The sequence below is a fragment of the Pristis pectinata genome, chromosome 3 (genome assembly GCF_009764475.1).
Source record: "Pristis pectinata isolate sPriPec2 chromosome 3, sPriPec2.1.pri, whole genome shotgun sequence".
Classification (NCBI taxonomy): domain Eukaryota; kingdom Metazoa; phylum Chordata; class Chondrichthyes; order Rhinopristiformes; family Pristidae; genus Pristis; species Pristis pectinata.
Window position 1 is genome coordinate 67,414,901 of NC_067407.1, and position 17,636 is coordinate 67,432,536.

General features: G+C 47.4%; 1 protein-coding gene across 2 annotated transcripts; it reads right to left on the reverse strand.

Annotated features, from left to right (window-relative positions):
- Positions 1-4,415: 4,415 nt before the first annotated feature.
- Positions 4,416-17,037, reverse strand: LOC127567880 (glutamine synthetase, mitochondrial). Of its 2 annotated transcripts, XM_052011042.1 has the most exons (8): positions 16,885-16,953; positions 16,576-16,668; positions 15,950-16,124; positions 14,533-14,694; positions 12,585-12,731; positions 9,528-9,655; positions 6,686-6,885; positions 4,416-5,961 (listed from the first exon to the last, which is right to left on the reverse strand). In XM_052011042.1, exons 2-8 carry the CDS (start codon positions 16,651-16,653, stop codon positions 5,643-5,645), a joined length of 1,209 nt encoding a protein of 402 aa, XP_051867002.1. In that variant the 5' UTR covers positions 16,654-16,668; positions 16,885-16,953; the 3' UTR covers positions 4,416-5,642. The 2 variants fall into 2 exon arrangements, with proteins under 2 accessions (XP_051867002.1, XP_051867003.1); XM_052011043.1 differs by lacking the exon at positions 16,576-16,668 and having other exon boundaries at positions 16,885-17,037.
- Between the last annotated feature and the right edge of the window lie 599 nt (positions 17,038-17,636).

Sequence of the window (17,636 nt, forward strand, 5' to 3'; positions counted from 1 at the left end):
ATCTTTCCTGGGACATCGCAGAATGTGTCAGGAAGGAGCTCCTGGCACCAGACTTTGCGGTACAGGCGGGCTGCCTGAGGCTGCCGCTGATTGGGGAACAGTTTCAAGGTTGGTGATTCTCCTTCAGACCAGTCCCTTGGCACAACTTCAGCATGTTTTTTTACTAAGTGGGAGAACACAAAGTTAAAGTAGTGTGACTCGCAAGGACAAGCCTTATCAACCATGTGGTGTGGTGTACACATACCATCATTATCAACCCAACCACAACACACAAGGCACTGGAGGAAATCAGTGGGTTGGGCAGCATCTGTGGAGGGAAATGGACAGTCGATGTTTCAGGTTGAGGCTCTTCAACTGGACTGATAGATAGATGGGAGATAGCCAGTGTAAAGAGGTGAGGGGAAGGGGGAAGCAAGAGCTGGCAGGTGATGGGTGGATCCGGGTGAGGGGGTGATAGGTGGATGAAAGCGGGAATGATGTCAGAAGCTGGGAGGTGGAAGTGACAGAGGGCGGAAGACGATGGAATCTGATAGGAGAGGGTGGTGGAGTGTGGAATAAAGGGAGGAAACCTGCCCCTCACCCACACACTCCTCCCACCGGTTCCCCTCCCCCACTGCTCCCATCTGCCCTCTCCACCTCCCTCGTTCCATGGTCCATGCCCCACCTACCTCTATTATCAGATTCTACCATCTGCAGCCCTCTGTCACCTCCACCTCCCAGCTTCTGAAACCATTCCCACACTCCCCTCCTCCATCCACCCATCACCCCTCCTCACCTGGATCCACCCATCACCTGCCAGCTCTTGCTCCACCCCTTCCCTCACCTCTTTATACTATCTATCTCCCCTCTATCATTCAGTCCAGATGAAGGGTCTCGATCTGAAACATCGACTGTCCATTTGCCTCCACAGACGCTGCCTGACTTGCTGAGTCCCTCCAGGCCTTTTGTGTTGGTCCAGATTCCAGCATCTGCAGTCTCCTGTCTACCATCATTATCACCCCAGTCTCCGAAGCCCCTTGTCACAGGCAGTGTGAGCTCTCCCATGGGCTAGCAATTCACATGCATTGTGTTAAAAGGAGCTATAAGTAGGAGCAGGAGAGGCCAATCAGCCTCTGCAGCCTGCTGCCCCATTCATCATGATCATGGCTGATCTTTTACTTCAGTGCCTTTTTCCTACCGTATCCCATAATATGCAGACATTTAACCAATCCCTGCTTTGAATGAACATAAGTGACTGATCCTCCACAACGGTGCAGAGTTCGAAGTTTCACCAGCCTCTGAGTGAAGACATCTCCCCTTGTCTCAATCCGAGGTGGCCCAGCTCTTCTTCTGAGACTGTGCCACCTGGTCCCAGACTCCTCAGCCAGGGTAAACACCCTCCCTGCATCCAGCCTCTGTAAGTATTTTGCAAGTTTCAGTGAGATTTTTGTTTCTCATTTCTCTGAAGTCAAGGGAGTACAAACCCAGGCTCTTTAACGTGTCCACATTGGGAAACCGGGAATCATTCAATTGATGCTGGAAGTCTGAAATAGAATCCAAAGCGCTGGAAATGCTCAGCAGGTTGGGAAGCATCTGCAGAGAGAGGAGCAGATATTGGGAGGGTCTTGCCATGGGTAATGGGAGGGAGTGTGTTCAGTATGGGAGTCTCTCCGTGGGAACGGGAGGCTGTGCTCAATATAGGGGTCTCTGTGTGGGGAATGTGAGGGACTGTGTTCAATATGGGAGTCTCCCCTTAGGTATGGGAGACTGTGTTCACTCAGGGGGTCCCTCTGTGGGGAATGGATGCCCATTCACCCTACACCATGTAGGGGAGGAGTCTCTCTGATAGGGTGAGCCTAGTTGTGACACTCCCACCCCCCCACGCTCCACAGTTTCATGTCCTTGGCTTCACATCCCCCCCAGGACCTGAATCTTGAAGCAACGCGAGGAGTTGGGGGGGGAGTCGTTATTTTTCATGGCCCAGTGATTCCTCAATCTCTCGACGTCCCCTGGTCTCCACATGTTCTCTCTCCACAGTGGGCGCTGGCGTGAAGCCACCAGGGTCCAGCTGACTGCAGGACACCAGATGCTGAGGTTACCGTGGTGATCCCAGTAATCCCACCTTCCTGCCTGGTTCTATGGAGCTGCAGACACAGGGAGGGTGTTTACCCTGGCTGAGGAGTCTGGGACCAGGTGGCACAGAAGAGCTGGGCTGCCTTGGACTGAGATGAGGGAAGATGTCTTCACTTAGAGGCTGGTGAAACTTCAAACTCTCCACCCCAAAGGGTTGTGGAGGATCGGTCACTTGAGTTCATTCAAAGCAGGGATTGGTTAAATGTCTGCACATTATGGGATATGGAAAGAAAATGGCACTGAGGTAAAAGATCAGCCATGATCATGATGAATGGGGCAGCAGGCTGCAGAGGCTGAATGGCCTCCCCTGCTCCTACTTATAGCTCCTTTTAACACAATGCATGTGAATTGCTAGCCCATGGGAGAGCTCACACTGTTCAACCAGAACAGCACCTTGAAGGCTGGCCTGTTCCGGGGGCGGGGGGTGTGTGTGGGGAGAGGCGGGCGAAGAACTGTTTCTGTCACTATTTTAACCAGACAGGTGGTGTGGGGCTTGGCAATTGTTCTTTCAGTGGACGGAGGGGGCAATCTAGTCACTCACTCAATTGTGATCACTGCTGGTCCATAGCCAATTCTGCACCAGGAACTTCATAAACAAACAGAAAGCAAGCCTTTGTGGTTTCTCAGGTTGGTGGATAATTCCAGGTCCGTCACACCCATAGAAACGCTGCTAGCATTGTTAGCATTACCCTGATAGTGGTTACTGTACCCAGGTAAGTGTCACCTTTCCTGGCAAGCTTTACACTAGGCAAACATAATGCATTCCATTATGCAACAAACCCAGCCATGTTCAGTTGATAGCTTTAGTACAAATTAGTCCTTCGCATCTGCCAACCCCCGCGCTCTCAAAGGTCACCCTGCAGGGAACCAGCTAGCACTGCTCCTCTGAGGGTTGCTATCTTCAGACCAGGCAGTATGTGTGCATTGGCCAGTGAGAAAGATCCACACCAAAATCATATGACATTAGAACTGGTGCAGTTGCAGGAAGGTACCAACCCTGTGTACATGCTCAAGATAGTTACCCACACTTTCCTTTGTTTCCCCCCCCAGGAAGATCTGTGCATTTTTTCCCCTCCACAGTTCACAGGAGGTGCAAAAACTGCATTACATCCACCTTGCTGAGCTATAGCTGTTGGATGTGCCTCATCTGTAACAATCAAGTTCAGGCTGTCTGCAGACCGTAATCCTTTTCCAATAAATCACTGAATGTGGAGAGCAATGTTTGGTTTATTACTCAGTGTGGTGGAATCCCTCCAGTCCCACCCACACACCACTCCATTAATAAACACATGACTTTGCAAGCTATTGTACAGCAGTTCAGGAAATCACTTGTGCGACATTGCCATTCAATGGTTGAAGTCTGAGCTGGTCTCTGGTCACAGGAACAGTTTGAACTGCAACCACACAGGGACCTCTGGGAAATCCAAGTTACCCAGCAATGTGTGCTCCTTTCCCTTCAACCAAAAAGGTTAAAGGACAACATTAAATCTGCAGATGAGGCTTCAGAAGCTGGAATCTGGAGCAACAATCAATCTGGAAGAACTCAGTGGGTCGAGCAGCATCTGTGGGTTGGGCAGGGAAGGAATTGTTGACATTTCAGGTTGAAACCCTGCATCAGGGTTCATTAAACCTGCCATTGATGCATCAATAGGAAAATCAAGTCAGTACCCAACAGGCAGGGCCTTCTAAAGCAGTGTGAAGGCAGCTCAGGCAGATAGGTACAAGGTTCTCAGAGGTTAACAGGATCTCTCATCACACTGCCTGACCTGCTGAGTGTCCCCAATGTTCCCAGTGGTTTTTAAATTTGAATTAGAATGGTTCTTTGGGGTTTTAGCAACGAAAATATTAGCAACATTGCAATCTTCTATAGCCCAGTGTGTTACACTGCAATTGATTAGCAAGTTCTGAGGGAGGAAATGGAGAACAGCAGGTGCTGGGCTGATTGGTTGATAGTAAAAGGTGGATTTGTGAATGAAAGCAGAGGGCGACAGTCCACAAAGCCCCAGGCACTGCTTCAAAACCAAGGTGCAAGGGCCAGTGTTGTGCGCTGTGCAGTACATCCCATTTTAGACCAACATTCAGTTTTGAAAAGACAGTACCAGTGTCAAAATACCTGAAGTACCCATCTGTCAGCAGGGAAGTGGAAATTACTTTGAGGTCATGTTGGACAGTGAGTGACCCAATAGTGGCCAAGCAAATGTGCAAAACACACCCCTTTCCTACAAGTGTCCTTGCAGACCAGGCATGGTGTGGGTGTCCACAACATACAAGACTCACTGCAGATTTGATTCATAGACACCAAGTGATTAAAATCCACTTTACTCAAATTTTAGCAATGACAATTCAAAATACAAGACTCAGATAGCAATTTAAAAAAGTTCAATTAAAAAAATCTACAGCAAAGTTGAACCCCTGAAACAAATCTGTACCATCAAAATACAGTTAAAAAGACATCAATGCTTACAGCATGCTTCAGAAACTGACAAAAATGTAGCACTGGGAGTTATTCCCTGTACATGTACCTCAGCAGGGACTACAGAAAAACTTGGAAATAATTTTTTACAACTGAACTTTTCCCCGTAATGCCTTATTTTTTTTAAATCAAAAAGGTCAAGCAAACAATAACTCACAAGGGACAGACACACATTGGTTACTATTAACCCCTTCCTTCTTGAAAAATAGAATGCACAATTAGTATCACAGCTCAACTTTACAAATATTTGTTAAACAATACCCTAAGATCCACAAACCCCCTCCTCCCCCATCCAGAGATTAGCCAAGCACATCTGATATTTTAAGGAATCATCCTTAGGATAAGCTTAGTCATTAAATGCAAGGCATCACTTAGGATGCTCTAGAACTTCCTGCACTACTGTTACATTAGCTGGCCAGACTGCACCAGGTTGTTACTGTACAGGACTATAGTATGACTGATTTCATGAAACCCTAGCTCCCATTTTGAGGATGGTTCCTCCAAAGTATTAACATAATTTAATATGGAATTGGTCATCATGACAGGGTTGTCATGAACTACTGTTTAACACCACTAGCCCAGCCATTTTGTAGAACATCTCCAAGCACTGCAGAAAATTTATCTGAAGAAAATGCAAACTACCATTAAAACTTAGTAAAACTGTGCAGCCTACAGTATTAGTATTTTACTGTGGATCACTACAGATCCAAGAGACTTTCTTTTAGTAGAGAAAGTGTCACTCAACCAAAAAATATTAATGTTGTATTTTAATAAAAAAAGCCCTGCTTTAATATCAAAGTTGACTGCATTAAATTACAGGTTATTGTCCATGTGAAGTTGACCAGTCAACTTGAAGATATATCTTTCACTGTTCAAGATAAAAGAACAGTTTAGATGTCTTGCCCACACATGTCCCTCACCTTCCAGATAGATACAGAAGAAATAATGTTCAGAAATATAAATCAAAACAACACCTCCCTCCCCTTCCCCTCAGCACCTGGACAGTATAGGAGAGTTCTGAAGAAATCACTGCTACAGATGCCAGGTCCATTATACTTTAGTTTTTGTACTCAACAGGCTCGTCACCAGTCTCATTCAATAGGCATGTACGGACCAATGCTTCAGTGACCGCGTAGGGGTCACAATTGGCAGATGGACGGCGATCTTCAAAGTAACCCTTCTTGTCTTGGCCAACAGAACGTGGTATGCGGATGCTGGCTCCTCTGTTGGCAACTCCAGCCGAGAACTCATTGATATTGGAGGTTTCATGGTAGCCTGTCAGACGCCTGGCATTGTCCAACCCTCCCTTGGGATCATAGGCACGGATGTGGTACTGATGCCTCTTCCCCAGTTTTTCAATGCATTCTTCAATGAATCTAAAGGAAAGAACATTTTTACTGCTTTGTGCTGAATTTGAATGCACAGGAACAGAAGCAGCAGACAGAAGGGGACTCAGCCCAATACATCATGGGCACATCCTTCCCCATTGGTAATATCTATGAGGGGCTGCCTCAAGACAGCAATATCCAAAGATCCCCACCATCTGATCCATGCCATCCTCCTGGAGCTACAGAAGCCTGAAGCCCCATACCACCAGGTTCAAGAATAGCTACTTCCCTTCAACTATTTGGTACTTGAACCTACCAGTACAACCCTAATCAATAGAGTTCAGCAACATCATGACCACTTTGCACTAAAATGGACCGAGTTTGTTCTAATTATGTTCTTTGTTTTAAAAAAAAAATTGTAGTTTAATTTATGTTCTTTTGTGAATGCTGCATATATGATGCTATGTGGCTGTGATGCAAGTTTTTCATTGCACCTGTGCATACATGTACTTGTGCATGTGGCAATAAACTGACTTTAGACTTTGAATTTTCCTTCAATCCTTCCTGATTGTGCAACTCCAGCCTACCAAAGGGGAGAATTCACACTTTAATACCATTAATTACCCACCAGTTATGCACAAGTATTCCCCAACAGCTCATGTTTCACACCCTAACCCCTCTTGAGGGTAGCAAGGTCAGAATGTGGAGGCTTCCCCCACTTCTGGTTTGAGTGGTGGACATTTGAGACCAAGCCCCAAGGTTCAATACTCACTTCAACCCGCCATCTTCCCGCATGGTCTTGGTGCTGAAGTTGGTGTGGCAGCCAGCACCATTCCAGTTTCCAGGTATGGGCTTGGGGTCAAAGCTGGCAATGATGCCAAAATCCTCACACACCCTGTGCAGAATGAATCGTGACATCCACAAGTGGTCACCCATGGCAATGCCTTCACAGGGCCCAACTTGGTACTCCCACTGTAATAAAATTGAAAAGTAGAGATTAGTTCAAAAGCAAGAAAATAATTTTCAGTGCCCAGTACTACACTGCAGCAACTCTGCTCTGAGAGCCACATTTTCTACAAGCTTCTCCTGTAACTGGTAGCTCAGAGCAGTTACAAAAGTTCCAGCTTTATTGTCCAGATGTCTTTTTGGAGGTGGTTTAACCATACTCCTGGCAGCCCATAGGATTGTAGAGGATCACCCGACAACATCTCCTTTAGGAGCCCCAGGGAAGCAGGACAGAGCCTCAATGAACTGCACAGTTAGGGTGGTGTAGTGTAACTAATATCAGTAACACTCATTAAACTGGAAAGTGTGCAGAGGTGATTCAAGAGGATGCTACCAGGACTCAAGGACCTGAGCTTATAGGGAGGTTGGGCAGGCTAGAACTTTATTCTCTGGAATATAGGAGACTGAGGGGTGACCTTATAGAGGTGTACAAAATCATGAGTGGTATAGATAGGGAGAACAGTCTTGTTCCCCAGGGAAGGAGAACAAAAACTAGAAGTCATAGGTTTAAGGAGAGGTGAAAGATTTAAAAAAGGGACCTGAGGGGCAGTGAGTATATGGAATGAGCTGTGAGGAATTGGTTGAGTAGGTACAATATCAACACTTAAAAGATATTTTGGTAAGTATGTGTGATGGAGGTGTTCAGAGGGCCAAACATGGTCAAATGGGACTAGTTTAGTGGGCACCATGAATGAGTTGGGCTGAAGGGCTTGTTTGTGCTGTGCAACTATAAACTTTGACTTGACTACTACTGAGAATCTGGAGTAACAGGTTACCATCTCCAAGACCATTCCACCATTCAGTGTGTTCTTCCACCTTAGCCTCATTTACTTGCTCAATGAAACTCCCAAGCATGGCCAGCACAAGCTCAGAGGCACTGCCACCAACACTTAGAAAGCCAGCTGCCACAAATCACCTTAAGGCCTCTACTCTGATCATTGTGACCCACCCATCTCCTGAGTGTCCATTTAGCTATCCTGCCCCAACCAGCACCAGGACCCACTACCCCCCAAATCTTTCTCCCTGATACAAAATGAATGGTTATACTTGCAGCTGGTTACTCCCAACCATAAAATCAGACCTTTGGAACCTGCCACCAAAATCAAAAACGGTCCCTGAATATTCTGGCATAGAAATAGACCATTTGCCATTTTCAGACAAAATCTTGTCCTCCACAAGTAAAACTTTAATGCAACTCAATATCAGACTCCACTGGACCAGCTACACAAATACCTGCCCACAGCAGGTCAGAGGCTGGGGATCCTGTGGTGAGTGACTCACCTCTTGACATCTCAAGGCACAAGTCAGGGATGTGGTGGAATACTCTCCACTTTTCCTGGGTGAACAGCTCCAACTCTCAAAGACCTCAGCATCCAAGACGAAGGTGGTCATTTTGATTGGCACCCTACTGACCAACCTGAACTCTCCTTCCCTCCACCACCACAGTTGTATTCATCTAGGCTACTCCAACAGCAACTCCCAAACCTACAGCCTCTCCCATCAACAGAAGGGCAACCAGTGCAGGGGAGCATCACCACTTGTAGGTTCCCCCTCCAAGTTGTAGATCACCCTGACTTGGAAATATTTTGCTGGTCCCTCATCATTGGGTCTAAACATTAGAACTCCCTCCCCCAGCAGCACTTCCCTAATTAGATGGTTCAAGTCCTGCTCCAGAAGCAACCACAAAAATTCCAAGCTGGTATTCTAGCAGTGAGGAAGGGCACCATTATCAGAGGCATCAGCAAGCCTCCTTCTCTTGGGATTATAATTATGCTTTGGTGCACTTGTCAGCTCATCCTTCCTCCCAGCAAGATGATCACTTCCCATCTCTATGTGGGGCAAGCCTGCCAAATGACACCCCAATATCCACCAATTGCATTTACAAGTTCTGTAGCAACAGACTGCTGGAGGAAAGGGTGTGTGGAAGAGGAAGGAATTGTTGACAATTCAGGTCAAAACCCAGCATCAGGTTTACAAGTTCTGTACCTCAACTTCTTGCACTGTGCTTTGTACCAGAGCATACCAGAACCATGGTCTATGCTGGCAACTTCACTAAACTACCCCAACCACTCATTTGTTCTGAATTTCACAACAAGCCCATTTTGAAGTGCCATACCCTTTCAGTCTTTGGGCTATTTTGTTGTTAGTTCAGTACATCACACTTCAATGTTAACAAGTCTCACTGTGTCACACAACATCACCACATCCAACCAGAGATACCACTTGGGCAAAAGATATTCATGTCAAGTCAGTAAAACAATGTTTGCTTTCACAAATCCACATAGGCATTTGCTGATCTGTGGTCTCTCTCAACCTCTGCCCATCCACTCCCTGTAGCTGTCAGGCTCATCTTCCACCCACTTACCAACAATTCACAGCTCAAGTCCTAGAATGCCATCTAAGCAGGAGAAATTACACTGCCAATCAACATACTCAGCAATGCATGTTGAAAATGGAATTTAATGAACATAAATGACTGCATGGATTCTCCTACATGGGGAATTTCTCCTCTTCAAAACTATCAGCACTTCAAACTCTGACCTCACCACAAATTCTTTATCAGTTCTTCAAGGAATGATTACCAAACACCTCAATGCATCTAATCTTACCTGTGAAGCCATAACCTCAGCATTTGTTCCAGAGATGTTAATTCCAGCATAGAGGCAGGCTCGGTAATGGGCCTCTACAATATCGCGACCATAAGCTTTGTCTGCACCAACTCCACAGTAGTAGGGTCCTGTAACAAACATTACATAATTAGACTGATAGCAGTTGAACAGCAGGAATGGAAGTAACTAGATGCTTATTCCTTTTTCAAGATATGGGCATCACTGGCAGGGCCAACACTTATCACCCATCCTCAACTGCCCTTGAGGAGGTGGAAATGGAGTGGTGCAGTCTTCTTGAATTGCTGCAGATGTTCAGGTAAAGGTGCTCCCTCAGTGCTGTTGGGGAGGGAGTTCCAGGATCTAGACCCAGTGATAAAGGACCAATGATGTATTTTCAAGTCAGGACGGTGTGCATCAGATGGTGGTGTTCCCATTCACCTGCTGCCCTTGTCCTTGATGGAAGAGGCTTTAGCTTTGGGAGTTGCTGTCTGAGGACCCCAAGACTAACTGCAGTGCATTTTGTTGATGGTTCACACTATATGCCAGTGGTGGTTGATGAAGTGCTGATCAAGTGGGCTGCTTTTGGTATTTCAGGGTTGTTGGAGCTGCAATCATTAAGGCTGATAGTGTTCCATCACACTCCCAACATGTGCCTTGTTGACAGTGGAAAGGCCTTGGTGTCAGGAGGCAAGTCACTCACCACAGGAGACCCAGTCTCTCACCTGCCCTTGCAGCCACAGAATTTGTGATCAATGGTGACCCCAGGATATTGATGGTGGAGAACTCAGTGATGGAAATGGCACTAAGTGGAGGTGGTCATTGCTTGGCACTTGGGGCATGAAGGTTAATCAGTCCACACTTGAATGTTGTCTGGATCTTGTTGCATACAGACATGGGCTGTTTCATTTGCTGTGGAGTTGTAACTGGAATTGAACATTGGAAGTGGAGATGTTCAATCTTTTGGTGGATTATTGTTGATGAAGCAGCTGAAGATGGTTGGACCCAGGACACTGTCCTGAGGAACTCCTGCAGCAATGTCCTGGGACAACTGAATTCTGACAACCACCTCCCCCTGTGTAAGGTCTGACTCCAACCAGTCAGGTTTTCCCTTTGATCAGGTTTACCAGGGTGCCTAGACAACATTGCCAAATGCTGCCTTGATGTTGAGGGCAGTAACTTTCATCTGACCAGTGGAATTCAGCTCTTTGCCCTGGTTTGGACCAAGGCTGTGAAGAGGTCTGGAGACCAGCAGTCCTGTATCATGAACTGGATCTGGGCAAGTAGGTTACTGGTGAGCAAGTTGTGTGATAGAACTGTTGATGATGGCTTCCATCACTTTGCTGGTGATGGAGTGTAAATTTTTTGGGTGGTAATGAGGTAGATTGGATTTGTCAGTGTTTGTGAACAGGGCAATTGCTGCCAGTGTTGTAACTCTACTGCAACATGTTGGCCAAAGGTGCAGACAGTTCAGGAGCACAAGTCTTCATTGCTACAGCTGGGATATTGCCTGGTCCAATAGTCTCTGCTGTATCCATTGCTCTCAGTATCACCTGGAGTGTATCAATTGTCTGCCGACTGGTTTCTGTGACAGTGGGGCTCAGCACTTCTGCTGTGAATGTTTCAGCCTCATCTCCATCACTGACACACTGGGTCCTGCCATCAGAGGGTGGGATGTTCAAGCTGCCACCTCCTGTTCTGTTGAAATGCCCATCACCATTCCTGACCAGATGGAGCAGGAGGCTACAAGTTAACACCTCTTTTAGTATAGCTGGTGCTGCAAGCCCTCTCAATGAACCAGTCCTGATACCTTAGCTTGGCAGTAGAGGCAGTGAGGGCTGTGCTGGGCCACAAGGTCACAGAGCAGTGTGTTCTTGCTGCTGCTCGGTGTCACACAGGCACGGTAGATCCAAGTCAGAGTCTGTTGGAGTCTAACCCAGTTAGCACACTTATCCTGTCCAGAGGGAGTCTTGAAATGGGACTGTGCAGTGGTCACTCCCACCACTGGTCACAAATAGTTCCACTTGCCACAGGTAGACAGTGAGGACAAGCTCAGATGGGTTTATACCCATGTTGCTTAACTCACTCCCTGACCCAGGTCACCCAGTGATGCTGCTACCCAGTCATTCTCAATGATGGACAGGGCAGTCTCCATCTACAGTTCCGATCATGTCCCAGTGCTTCCAACCGTTCTTCAACACAGGTGGGCCAACTCATCAGCTGAAGGAGGACAGGAGGTGGTGAACAGGAGGTTTCCTTTGGACACCAGAACCACAGTTTGAGGACCTTACAGGCTCATGGGGCTGGAGTAATTCTGCCATACCTGGTTTTGGTGGTGTAGAGAGGGAGACATCAGCAGCCTGTTTGGTTTTATTCTTTTCCTGCTTTAATGCAGCTGTTCCTGTGCAGCTGGTTGGGTTGTTGCAGAGCACATTAAACATCTCACAGTCCCGACTGGGTAAAGACCAATGGTTTTGTTGTCAGACACAACAGAAGGTAAATTTCACAGTAATGGGATCTGCTTCCATGCCTGGGTTGTCAGTCTAATACAGCTGTACCAGGTAATGAACAGGTCCTGCTTTTACATGTCTACATCAATTTTGACCACAAATCAGAAATACATGATCACTCAATATGGTAACCTCACCTCCAGTGAGGTAAAAAATGGCATCAGAAACACTTCAGACTGATAAGAACAATTACTAAAAGTGGAGAGAGAGGAAACTAGATCTGTCGTTTGTAGGAATGAATGTATGCATGTACATCAGACTTTTGAACTTATGGGAGCTTGTTCATATGTAGGGGTGTCCACAAGTCAGATGTTCATAACCTGGGAACACCCTGAAACTTAATCACTGCATTGACAAATGACTAGAAATGGAAGACAGTCAAACAGCAGAGAAACAGGACCTTCAGCCCATCAAGTCCAAGCTGAACAAGCACCACTTACACTAATCCCATCTTGTTCTCCCCACATTCCCCAGACATGCTGGGCAATACAAGGTCTTACTCCCAGGATCATTAAGATTTTGTTAAAAAAGATTGAAAGGGATAACATACCTTGTGGTCCAGGAAAACCATTGGAAGGCCATCCAAAGGGGTGTCCGTCTGTACCCAGCAAAGTGTACTCCTGTTCCATCCCAAACCAGGGGATTTGGTTTGAAACCATAGACATGATTTTCTGGCAGGAATTCCTAAGATTACTTTCTGTAGAAACAAACAACAGGCTGTAACATCAATTATGTAGCAATTTCCCCTCAAAAGAAACTATTTTAATACTAGTTTGTGCAAAAGTAAACATGAAAAGTTAGTGTTCTTAAGTTGAGGGTGATAGAGGCAGAGAAGCTTTAATCAAATGACAAAAATTAGGGTACTGTGCGCAGTTCTGGTCACCCCATTACAGCAGGAATGTGGGGGCTTTGGAGATGCTGCAGAAGAGGTTGGACAAACTTGTGTTGTTTACTATGGAGCAGCAGAGGCCGAGGGAAGACATGACCTAAAATTTTAGGGGTATAGATAAGGTAGCTAGTCGGTCTTTCTCCTTCCAGGGTGGAAATGTCAAATAGTGGGGATAAGTTTAAGGAGAGAGGGTAAGTTTAAAGGAGATATGTGAAGCAACATTTTATTACTATACAGAGTGATAAGTGCTTTGGATACGCTGCTGGGGGAAGTGGTAGAAGCAAGTACAATAGCAATGTTTAAGAGGCATTTAGACTGACATGAGCAGGCAGGGAATGCAGGGATGTAGACTATGTGCAGTTTAAATTGGCATCATGGTTGGCAGACATGGTGGGCCAAAGGGCCTGTTCCTGTGCTGTTCTATGCAAGAAGATAGGAGGGCAGCAGGTGTATGGGACCTACTGTTTTATGTTCTCCATGTTCTAATCAGGGTACTGAAGAGAACTACACAGATAAAATTTACAGGGCTACAGGTAGAGGGGAAATGGGACTGAAGAAATTGCTCAACAGGAAGCTAAAGGATTGGTTGGCTTCTTCCTGTGGTGTAACGATTCTACACTTCTCAAAGTAAACTTTGAACAGCAGTAATTTCAGAGTTACAAGTCTGATTTGTAAGGGCCAATGAAAGCAAGCATCCCAATCTCTGGGGCAGAGAGTATCAGCTGTTCACCACTGGCTGCTGGGTTAGGGTTTGCCAATGGGGCACTTGGTTGAGCACATGAAATAAAGGTGGTTTCCACTGCCCTGTGGTATCAATGGGGCAGTTTGGATTCAGCAGACCAGGGAATGTCTCATTCTGGAGAGAAAGGGACTGGAGGCCTGCATCTTAAGGACATCATGTTAGCTTGACATCATGACAGCTTGGGAGGGTCAGTTCCATGGGAAATTCACCAGAATTAGAGTGGAGCTGGCTTTTCTCTTTGGAGAAAAGGAGGATGAGAAGTGACCCGATAGAGGTGTACAAGATAAGAGGCCTAGATCGAGTGGATAGTCAGACTTTCTCCCAGGGCAGAAATGGCTAACATGAGGGGGCATCATTTTAAGGTGATTGGACGAAAGTATGGGGGGGGTGGGGGGTGTGTGGTGGAAGAGAGAGACAAGTTGACACAGACACACAGAATGGTGGGTGCATGGAATGCATTGCCAGGGGTCTGGTAGAGGCAGATACATTAGGGGCATTTAAGAGACTTAGGCACATGGATGATAGAAAAATGGAGGGGTATGTAGGAGGGAATGAATAGATTTATCTTAGAGTAGGTTAAGAGGTCAGCACAACATTGTGGGCCGAAGGGCCTGTACTGTGCAGTAATGTTCTAAGAATGGGAGGAGTGACCATAAGAACTTGCCCTCTTCCTCTACACCAATGCCCCTTCCCTCCAAAGGATGATTAACCAGAAACACCCATGCAAGCATAAACACTATTGCCAAGTGATTAACACACAAAACTTGCAGGGCTACAGGGAGAGACAATTGGGCAGCACTATCAAAATGCAAGATGAACCAAGTGGCCTCACCCAGGACTCCGCTGACAACTCTGTTCCTTCCCTACCTGCTGGCTTTCTGTTGTACTTGAGAACCTCGCACAGAACGAGCTTGTTTGGGTCCCGACGGAAGGGATCCCGGAACATGGCAGATGGGATCAGGTACATGTCACTGTTGGATCCCTCCGACTGATAGGTACTGGAGCCATCGAAGTTCCACTCTGGGAGATCTGAAATGGATCACAGTGACCAAGAATAAGTCGCAGTGACCAAACGGAACACGGAAACAAAAGTGTCCCGGCTCAAAGAAAGGACCATTCAGACAACACAGCTACTTCATGAACAGCAGCTCACATTGTTTCAGCACATCATGTGAAGAAATCTGGAGGCAGCGCGAGCAGAACTATTATGCATTTGAAGCTCATTCCAAGACACTGGGAAATTGCTCTAAATGGTTTTATCCCCCACCAACCACCTCCCTACCCCATGTCATATTTATGCATCTTACTTGCAAATAATTAAAACTCCATAGTGAACTTTTTGAGGCAGACCATTGCCTTCAACCAGGGGTCTCCAAAGCAGACAACTGCAACAATCACGTTGCCCAGAGTCTAGGGGAAGATAGCCAACCATGTCTGCTGCAATAGAAACATTTGCAATGCAATTTTAGTAAAATTGTGATGCAGGAGAAATTACTGCAATTTCACACCTTGCACTGAAACAGTGCATTCACAGCACAGACATGGACTAAAGAACTTGCGACACAAGGCACAACAAGCACAGCTGCATTTGATTGGCTTTGTGAAGAGCATCACACAGAATGGGAGTGTTACTGTTGGTGACTGCAGTGCTCACCACAGCAAAGCTGACACGCTTCATTCATTACAGCTCAGCAGACTTTCTAAAAATTCTCAAAAAAAAGCAGAGCTTCATCTGGATTTAAGCAAGTTTAAATTGGCTCCAGGCCGATGCATTTCTCCAATGTTTACATTAGGAATAACTGGGAAGCCATAAGGTGCACAGATCCCAGGCTTTAGGTGCATTCGCTGGCATGAGCACCAGGGCCCAGCAAAGGCATGTCCATACCCAGAGAGTGCAGGGCCAGACACCTCCCGAGCACCCAGCAGCTGGTCAGGCAGAGGCAGCCTATGTGAGCAGCAAGCTGAGTAAAGGGGCAGAGGAAGGAGAGAGAAGCAAAGCAGAAAGGGAGGCAAATGCAGACAGGCAGCTAGAGCAGGACCCAAAACACATGGCTACTGTGAGGACTGAGGGCAGAGCCAGTTCAAGGCTCGGTGGTGCTCGGTAAACTGAAGGTGTGTGTGTGTGTCAGACACACACACACAGCCTGTCTGCCTCTGTGCATGTGTTTCTCTGGGTCTCTCTCTCTCTGCTTGTCTGCCTCCGTCTGTCTGTACGTGTCTGTTTGCCCATGTAGGGGGTTACTGGCCTACATATCCCCAGGGGATGGGATGGGGCTTGACCTACCAGAAATGTTCTTGGGCTCCCGCGCCAGGGTTCTGGTTTTGCAGCGTACCGCCTCTCCTGTGCCGTCGATCCAGATGTACATGGCCTGCACCTTGCCGTCCTGCGGCAGCTCCATGTAGTTCTTCTTGACCACCTTGTTGAGGCCGGCGCTGGCTGAAGTGGCCATCTTGTAGGTCTGGCGGGGAGAGACGGAGCACGGGTTAGCTCCCCTCGGCACACGGAGGGGCGGCTGGCGGCGGGGCAGCGCACCGCGCACGCCGGCCAGCCAACAAAGGAACGTGGGGCCGCCGCCTCGGGCGCCCGGCATCGCTGCAGCAAGGAGCGGAAGCCTGCAGCCCTGCGCGGCACCGACCCCGGCGACCCATGCATGCAGCCCCGCTCGTCCCATACATACCCACCGCGGCTCGCTGCAACATATGCAGCCCAGCCCGGGCGCAATTGACTTCTGGGTTCACCCTGATCAATCCCGCAATTATTTCCTGGATGCACTTTTGATCAAACCCGCAAATTACATTCCTGGATCACACCCCGCCATGCAAATCATGCATTCCTCCCCCACCACCACCACCAAGCGATCGATTCTCACAAGATGCCCTAACGTCTACTTGGACTGAACATCAACCTACATGTTGATTCCGCCATATCGTCGGCTTGCTATTACCGATTTTTTTTACCAGAAACAGGACACATCGAGAGATCCGCATCCTCCACCAAAAATACTACAAAACAAAATTCCCAATTATTACAAGTACACGGTTTTTTTTTACTGGAAAAACCGCTGACCAAGATAAAAGCAGCGATATAACAGGCAAACTAGAAGCCGGCAACTTCTGCAAAGCTCAGGTGGTTCAGCTACAGTCTGTTCCCCTGGGGTGGGCGCTGAAGGGGGGAGGGAGAGAGTCACCGCTCCGGCTTGCTGCCCGCTCCAGTTATACCTTTAAATTTGCAGGCACCGCTCACTCTTCAATCCACCGTTGCAGCTTTTCATTCGGTTGCCGTACAAGCAGCCCGAGAGGTTGCATTTATAACATGCAGCAAACGCCCCTGCCCAGGTGATTGGTGCTACCGGGATGTGATACTGCCCCGGGCCGGCCCATGTGCTGCGGTCATTGGTGCTGCCCGGGCTCTGGGTGTTACCAGCACCTCCTCTCCTGGCTGCTGTTGCTCCACTCCTCCCCCTCCTCCACCACCACCCCCCCCCCCCCACTCTTCCCTACCCGCCTTCTGTGCTTCCGATTCGTGGAAATCTCTGGGACCGAAGGGGCCCTCGTTGCATTGCATAAGATGCAGAAATATAACACATGTAGATTAGCATCTGGGCAAAGGCGAGAGAATCCGAACTCGTCCCGCAACGGGGTCAGTAAGTTCGGTGATTTTCCCTTCGCCGTGTTGCAAAGGTGCACCGTTGGTGCCCAGGGTAATCGCCTGCAATCAAATTAGGTCCCAAATATTAGTTGCATGGCATCCTGTGACCCGTGCCTTGTTTGACAAACATTCACCCCCCCCCCCCCCAAAGTTTGGGTCGGGAAGCATTAGCAGTTTTATTTTTAATTTGAATCTAAAGCTTTGAACAACAATTGCCAGCGCTCTGGCAGAACATCCTTAGCTCCCTGATCTTATTTTAAAAAAATAATCCGCTGCAGTTTAAATAACGTGTAATTCTCGCTCAGCAATGTAACAGATTTCG

What these genes read in the sequence shown, in the direction of transcription:
- LOC127567880 (XM_052011042.1), bottom strand. Translation starts at nt 16,653, where the DNA reads ATGCGGATCTCTCGATGTGTCCTGTTTCTGGTAAAAAAAATCGGTAAT. An exon ending in GGAGCCCAAGAACATTTCTG is followed by an intron (nt 14,695 to 15,949) that starts GTAGGTCAAGCC and finishes GATCCATTTCAG; the next exon opens with ATCTCCCAGAGTGGAACTTC. An exon ending in TGGTTTTCCTGGACCACAAG is followed by an intron (nt 9,656 to 12,584) that starts GTATGTTATCCC and finishes TGTTTGTTACAG; the next exon opens with GACCCTACTACTGTGGAGTT.